Source organism: Pyrus communis, chromosome 12 (genome assembly GCF_041283825.1).
Source record: "Pyrus communis isolate YQ-2024b chromosome 12, ASM4128382v1, whole genome shotgun sequence".
Classification (NCBI taxonomy): Eukaryota; Viridiplantae; Streptophyta; class Magnoliopsida; order Rosales; family Rosaceae; genus Pyrus; species Pyrus communis.
In genome coordinates, this window is record NC_142576.1 from 21,363,104 (window position 1) to 21,371,677 (window position 8,574).

Consider the following 8,574-nt stretch of genomic DNA (forward strand, 5'->3'; position numbering starts at 1 on the left):
TTTCAAGAGGAAGCTTGTAAATTGGTTAAGTTGATTGCACCTCCTACAACTTTTTTATTTCATTTATTCATTCTACACGTAACAGAAGACATAACACAAAGCTGAGCGCAATGACATTCTAGAATTCATATAGCCAACCCCATATAGTGAGATCAGGCTTTGTTGTATCCATTCTGCACATAAGTTATCTGAAGTTAATGACATATGGATTTATGACATATTCTAGTTTCTTATGCCGATATTTACAATTTGACAGGATACAGATTCAGAAAATACTGACCGAAGTTGCTAGATGAAAGGGAAAAGGATGTACTCGGCATAGAAGAGATTCCAAATAAATCCGTAGTAGTTGGCAATTGCTTCCTGCAGAATATGCATTCAAACTTGTACAATCAAATGATGAACTAAACATTCTCTATCACGTTATCGGAATATTAAACATCGCAAAATAGTCGTGCTGAATTTCCGTATTCCAATTTGTAGTACTTGATTTCATTAGACCATTTACCTTGGTGTAATTCGCTTTCTCAAGCACCCAAGTCTGAAAGCACATAAGAATAAAGTATTATGTACGAGTTTAACATTAGCCATAAGCTCATTCAATGTTTATTTATCTACGAAAGGGGCACACACTGTCATAAGTGCCTATATGATGGGCTACAGTGGTAATCGGAGAGGTAAGAAACCCAAGATACGAACCTGGAAAACTAAACTCAGTGCCAAGATTGCATGCATGGGTATCATTAAGCTACGTCTGAATGCCTGCACCACAAGTAACTGAAGGACTTGAAAATTTTTGGGTCGAAGGACTTGAATGGCTATCTGTCCAAGTGCAAGGACTGCGCAATCACCTAAAGGTAAACTTCAAAGGGATGCATACTCACCTCCGGCATTAAACTTGCTGCGAATACGGAACCAACATAATTTAGCAGCAGAAGCCCAGAACAAAGGAACGCAATGTTTCTAACTCCAAGTTTTGTTGCAAACGTTGATATTTCAAACCTGCAATCATCCTAATTCAAATGAGTATCTGATGACATCTGTAATATTAGGCTTCAAACAGAAAATATTGGCGTATTTAAGCAAGAAAAGTAACAATATTAGTCAAGCATATTAAGAAAATTGAGAATTCACTAATTCAGCGACTAAGATCAACTATACCAGTGTGGGGTAGAGGGTCCAAGATATAATGTGTGGTTCGTGTGTAAAATTAGTCAGACGAGAACAAACAAAAGGAAAAAGGAGTAACATTAAAACCGTGAGGGTATGGTCGGGGCCAAAAGCGGATAATATCGTGCTACAGCGGAGTCGAGCCTCGGATGTGGTGGAGCCCGGGTCGGGATGTGACAATTTGGTATCAAAGCCAATCCCTGGCTGGTAGAGTGCCGACGAGGATGTCGGGCCCCTAAGGGGGATGGATTGTTAGATTCCACATCGCCCAGGGGAGAGGATCCTCTATGCCTTATATGTACATGCCCACCTCCATATATCACGAGGCATTTTGGGAACTCATTAGTTTCGGGTTCCATCGGAACTTCGAAGTTAAGCAAGTTTGGACCGGAGCAATCCCAGGATGGGTGATCCATTGGGAAGTTGCTTGTGAGTTTCCAGAAACAAAACTGTGAGGACGTGGTTGGGACCTAAAGCGAACAATATCGTGCTACGGTGGAGTCGAGCTCCGGATGTGGTGGAGCCTGGGTCGGTATGTGAGAAAAACTAATAGCAAAGTTTGGAACTGTTTTTAACCTTTCAAAAGTAACTTGTATAGATAAAAAATTACGTGGAGCAAGTATCAAATGAGATATCAGCAGCCACAAAGTAATTAGTCCTACAACTCACTTGCGGTCCCCCTCTACATCCGGAAGATCTTTTGTTATCGCAATAACCAAAGCAAACAATGTTACAAAGGTAGTGATAAAAGCAACGGCCGAGCTGCAGATAGAATTTGAATTTCAGCATTAGTATGTACACAGCTAAAATATCTGAAGTATATAGCGAGATTCACAAGAAAATGCAAGCTTATAAGTAAAAATCTTCAGTTGTTCAAGATCGCTTTCTGTTATCTGTCATAAGTCCATACTCAAGGGTCTAACTTCAACAACTCCTTTTCAATCATGTACTAGTCCAATCTAATTTTGGAATCACACCATTGGTCATACACTATGCTATGGTTTTATCTGTATCTACATGACACAACAAAAAAAGGGCAAGTAACACACCTCCACTCAAATTGAAGCCCAAGGGCAGCTCTAGTGGCATAATATACACCGAAATTGAAAAGGAAACCCCGTACCTGCAATAGTTATTTTGTTAATCTCTTGTGACATCCCCACTGCTGGAGAAACAAATGAAAAGATAATATTCATTTCACATATTAATACAAGAGATCACGGTAGCTATTTCCACAACACCATAAAAGCAACCACAGAGATCCTAACCCTTTTAAAACTCTTTACTTTTCAGGCTCCTTGCTAGTAAGTTGTTTAATTCAGACACATAAATTTTCTGACAGTCATATTAGTTAAAGCTATACTAATTCAGCAAGAAAGGGTGTTACACTTTAGTAGCATTAGATGCTTCAGCCATATAATAATGTCAAACTACTGTTTTGAGCATAATTTTCATACTTGGAAAATTGTTTTGTTTCACTTGGCCTCTAAAATAAATTACTCCCTTCTCTGTCACTCACCACGGGCCTGCTACCCTCCCCTCTTTTTCCACAAATTAAAAATAAAAACTTAATATTAACTTTAATCTTTATTTGGAGGTTTTAAGGATAGCCTATGAATTTCAAATTCCACATAATACAATATCAAACGATTGAATTCTGAGTGGTACTAACTTTAGAATGGAGCCAAAACATCCAAAAGGAGCACATCATTGTATTGTTAGAATTAGAGAAGGCGTGAAAATTAGCAATACCGAGGCAATTATAAGAAAAGCTGCAACAGGAAATCTTTTCATTCTAAGCGGAGGAACAGAATATATGGTGCCAAGGAAAAGACCAAGACAGTACAGAGAAGTAATGAATGGCCCAGAGGTCAGTCCAACGATCAACAAGCCGTCACCGCAAAAAATACCACCAAGAGCCATGCTGATTTAACTGAAAGATCCCCAGCAGCGATAGGTAAATAAGGTTTGTTTACCCTGAAACACAATGTAAAACAGGCAGAATAAGTTCAAAGAAACTGACATGAAATAACTTTAATGAATATGTCACACAGCAGGAGAACAGAATAGTTGACAGTTTAGCAAAAGGTCAAGATCATCTGGCTCTTCAAAGAGTAAACAACACTTTCTTAACAAGAGTCTCTAAGTCCGATGATTATATGCATCCACTTTAAATCTATGACGATTCAAGGCATCAATAACATTCTGATAAGGGCCAACTTGTGCAGGATCTTCAAAAATAATAATAATGACCATTAACCCTTTTGTCGTTGTTTGGAACTAATATTTCAAGTTAAGGTTGTATAAATGTGTGCGGCGTACTTGACAATTTTGATATTGTAAATCTGATTGATGCCAACTAACTACAGCAGCACTGAGTTGGAACTTAAACTAGTTTACTAGCCAGTGTTATCCGTGGTAATTTACTTACGTAGACCCCAGAACTGTCCCATGTACGGTATGGGGCCTCATGAATCTCCAACAAGCATCTTTAAAATCTGAAACTTTGGTCAATACTGGATCAGATTCAGCAGCTCCAACTTGACTGCAGGCCTGGCCAGCATTCACTTTCACTTTAATGCCACACTCGAGTCTCATAAACTGATAGACTATAGTCTATAGTGTAAAAAATTTGGATGCAACCATGCATATGGAACCAACCAATTACCAAAAACATTCCAAATGAACAATCACCAAATTTCCTTTTCTTCTACTTGCATTTTCTAGAGTAAGAAAAATAGGTTCATCAACTATCCCAAACTTCTGACCAGTTTTTGCTGCTTTGACATGTTCAATATTAAGACTTTTTTCTCTTTGACAATGCGATACTCTATTCAAACCACTAACCCACATCCGTGTTCAACATGGATTAACAAACAAGTCAAAACTTCCAGTTCTGCTAACACCCACAGCTACATTTACACGGATTAAACTTCCAAATATATAACTATAACTATATATATATATATATATATATATATATATATATATATCTCTCTCTCTCTCTCTCTCTCACTAACTGGAGTAAAACTAAATAACCCCATCTGAAAAAAAAAAAACAATCAAATCTTTGTTGTGAATTTTGAGTTTGGAATTGTTTAACAGCCACTGCCAAGAGAAACAGCCCAATTGGAGCAATTAAAACTTAAGAGTGGAGAAATGCAGCATACCCAGATGGAATTTCGCCTCTTCTGGCAGCTAAGCAAGGATTTGGAGCTGCTTCTGGACACCCCAATTGAGTACAACTTTGTCCTGCAGCATGAGAGAAAAGCAACCGATTTGTAGTGGTGGACCGAACAGAAATTGGAGGCAAAGAGGATGAGGTGCTGCACTGAGGTGTTATAGCTGGGAACCGCAGAGAAGAAAGCTCCATGTCTGGGGAGAGAGAGAGAGAGAGAGAGGAGGGAGAGAGCAGGATCGGATCTCCCCAACGTGGCCTTTTGTTTTCAATGATTTTACTTTACTGTTAATTGTGATAAAAAAAAAAAGAAGTTTTCCGCTGCCGGGGTTCGAACCCGGAATCATAATCTTTGATTTAACCATTGCTACAGCGGATGCTTTGTGAAAACTTGAGTATTAAAATTTAAATGCATACAAATATGCACAAATGCTCAACCTGCAAATCCCCCAACACCCCTACACAAAAAAAGAAAGACTCCTCATCAATTGCAAGTGACATATAAGGGGTTGATGAATGCCTATTTAACTGAAAAATTATAGAGAAAATAGAAGAGGACTTGAAAATTTAGATACACGAAAAATAACAAATGAATGACATGTCGTTTAAGAGCAAATGGAGATGCAGGGTATTGAACCCCATACCTCTGCTGCATGCAAAGAGAGCTACATCCCCAAATTGGCATTTTTTTTCCTATGGTTTTATTGAACTATTGCTTGTGGTTCGAACCAGGAATCAAAATCTATGGTTTAACCATTGCTACAATGGTTACTTTGTGACAACTTGAGGATTTAATTGTATATAAATGTTTACAAATGCTTCACCTGTAAATGCCCCGGGACATATACAACAAAAATGAAAATCTCCCCCCTCAATTGCAAGGGACATATAAGGGGTTGTTGTGGGCATATTTAACTAAAAAATTATAGAGAAAGCAGGAGAGGACGTTGATAATTCATATATTTCATACATCTATACCATCTATTTGTAGTCTTTTTTGTGATGTTTTTGAGTGAAACTTGTTGCGTTTTACTCAATTTTGTGTTAGTGTGCAATTACGTTTACTTTAGGATCAATTTGAAGGCAAAAGAAGTGAAAACATATCATTTTTGGAGTTGACCCTTAGTCAAATGTGGAAAGAAGTTTGGTAGCCTATTTGAAGTCCAAATAAAGGTTGGTTGCCTGTTTTAAAGCCTAAATAAAGTTGTTAACTGTTTTGAAGTTCAAATAAAGAATTCAAGATGAATCAGGCTTGTTAGAGCATTTCCAAATGCGATGTCAAATATAGTATGTTAAAAATCTATGAGAGCGTTAACGAAAAGGGCTTGGGCTAATTTTTATTTAATGAAGAACCACCCTAAACTATTATTTAATAAAAAGGGCTTAAGTTTTAATCATAAGGACATAAAACTTATCTTTCAGGCCCTATAAAAACTAAAACACACGGGCTTAACAAAAAGCCTAAACCAGATAACAATTAATATTCCAAAATTGCCCCTAACGTTGCCTAACCCAGGGTCGTTAGCCAAACTAAAAGTTACAATCCCAAAATCACTCCTCCCTCCAACGCCATTACTATCGGCATACCTACCCCTTCAAACCGCACCAAAAATTCGAAACCTCCATTGCTTGAAACCTCAAGTTGTCAAACCAATTTCAACTTCAATTCAAGTTTTCAAACAATAATCTACACATCAAATCCGGAATTCCTCAACCCAAAAACTGCATTTGAAGACGGAAAGAAAAACTGAAAAAAGTCGAGATATATATTTGCAGAGTGAAAATTGGAGAGACAAAGGTACGAACCTAGAAATAAGTTTTAAAAATGCGCTGCTGACAATTATCATCAATCCTGGTAGAAAAGACGTGGAGTTGTTCTTGATGGAGAAATAGCATCTGTTTGTTTTAAGAACGGAAACTATGGTATGGCAACCAGTGGTGGAGTTATGTAGGAGGGAGGGGGCCGCCCCTTCGCTTGCCAAAAAACAAGCCTAGGAGCGAGTCCTAAGCCACTCTGGTTCGGCTGGAAACAGGAAAACACGGTGGCTGACTATTCATGCTGCAGGCTGGGCCTGCACCTTCGGTCGCCGGAATTTTTTCCCAAAACTCGAATTTCACCCTTCTGCTCTGATGCTCTGCGTTACGTTTTGGTTCTCTAGCAGAAGAAATAGAGCACTTGGTTGAGGGAAGAGGGTTTCACTCAGTTTGTGGTTTTGGATTGGCGAAAAAAACAAAGTTCTTGCTTTGAAGCAATATTACTCTGGACGAGTGGCTTGGGTTTTTTCTAGGACATGTGAAAGGAAATGAGAGTACCAATAAATTAGGTCCATTAAACCTAACAAACAAGATAAAAGACGTGCAGAAATATCAATTGCTATGTAGTTCGCTTTCCAATACAAACTTTTGGATCTTGTGGACTTTTTCTTCTTAGGATTAATCATACACCATTAACCATACAAATGTAAATCTTTGATGCACAACATCTGTAAGCAAAACCAAAGATTATCAAGTCGATAGTTCGGTGTTTCTTGGCCAAATCTAAAAGTACACATATTTGTGCATTGTCAACATCTATTAAGAGGATGGGTTGACCAATCTCTGAAGATTAGACCAACCATAGGTAATACATTCATGCATATGCTTCAAAAAGTTGAAGTTGTACCCGTTGATCATATTAATGGTTCACTAAAGTCTACTTTAAATCAATTGAACACTAATTATTTTTAAAAATTGAACACTGACTATTTTGGAACTCAACGCGGATACTATTAATATTTCTTAAGCTAAACATTGACTATTTCTAGAACTAAACACTGACTTTATTATATTGAACACTGGTACTATCACTATTTCTTAAACTGAACATAACTATTTCTCGAATTGAACAGGGGTACTATCAATATCTCAAACTAAAACTGGTACTACCACTATTTTTAAACTGAACACTAACTTTTACTTAAACTGACTATTTCTAAAACTAAACATGAACTATTTTTAAAACTGACTATTTATGAAATTGAATACAGATACACTATTTATGAAACTGAACACGGGTATACTATTTATGAAACTGAACACGGATACACTATTTCTGAAACTGAACACAGGTACACTATTTATGAAACTGAACGCGGGTATACTATTTATGAAATTGAACACGAGTACACTATTTATGAAATTGAAAACGGGTAGATTTATGAAACTGAACGCGGGTACACTATTTATGAAACTGACTTTATGAAACAGAACACGTGTATACTATTTATGAAACTAAAAACGGGTATACTATTTATGAAACTGAACACACTATTTCTGAAATTGACTTTATGAAACAAAACACGGGTATACTATTTATGAAACTGAAAACGGGTACACTATTTATAAAACTAAACACACTATTTCTGAAACTGACTTTATGAAACAAAACACGGGTATACTATTTATGAAACTGAAAACGGGTACACTATTTATGAAACTGAACACACTATTTATAAAACTAAATACGGGTACATTATTTATGAAACTGAACACAAGTACACTATTTATGAAACTGAACACGAATACACTATTTCTGAAACTGACTTTACGAAATTGAACACGGATACACTATTTATGAAATGACTATTTATGAAACTGAACACGAGTACACTATTTCCGAAACTGACTATTTTGGATCCCTTAATATAAAAACATTGAATTTCTGAATAATATATAAAAAAAAAATATAAAAAGGATAAGATTTAGGATCCCTTGACAAGATTAAACTAGTTAGAAAACACATGAGACCTAAAGAAAAACATTTAGATCCAGAGAGTCATCAATTTGGTTGAAGGCTATACCTTAACAGACGAAGTTGCAATTTTGTTTCAACTTTGCATACATATACATACATGTTTCTCATCATTTTGAACATGCATGTTACATCATACGTGGTGCAGCAGACAAAAAGAATGTGAAACCCCTATATAAACAAGCAACATTCGGCATGACCGTGAGAATTATTTGTAACGATCTCTATCCTTTTACAAGCATCTTAATATGGTGATCATCTAATCATCCCATGTGTGTGTTAAGATAAAGAACAATGTAGTGATTATTCCATCATTCAATTTTACCGAATGTGAAAAGCGAGATTATGTTTAACTGTGTCAATAGAAGTAATGGTGTGTTAAGATAAAGAACAATGTAGTGATTATTCCATCATTCAATTTTATCGAATGTGAAAA

General features: G+C 36.6%; 1 protein-coding gene across 1 annotated transcript; it reads right to left on the reverse strand.

The window, feature by feature from the left end:
* On the reverse strand, positions 1-4,655 carry LOC137746082 (homogentisate solanesyltransferase, chloroplastic). Its single transcript, XM_088680725.1, is given in 13 exon segments — positions 1-173; positions 281-363; positions 509-541; positions 700-762; positions 885-1,002; positions 1,840-1,932; positions 2,220-2,293; positions 2,923-3,065; positions 3,068-3,147; positions 3,493-3,567; positions 3,569-3,723; positions 4,341-4,447; positions 4,450-4,655. Coding segments are annotated over 12 exon segments (1,110 nt in total). The 5' UTR covers positions 4,544-4,655; the 3' UTR covers positions 1-173; positions 281-288.
* Positions 4,656-8,574: the final 3,919 nt, after the last annotated feature.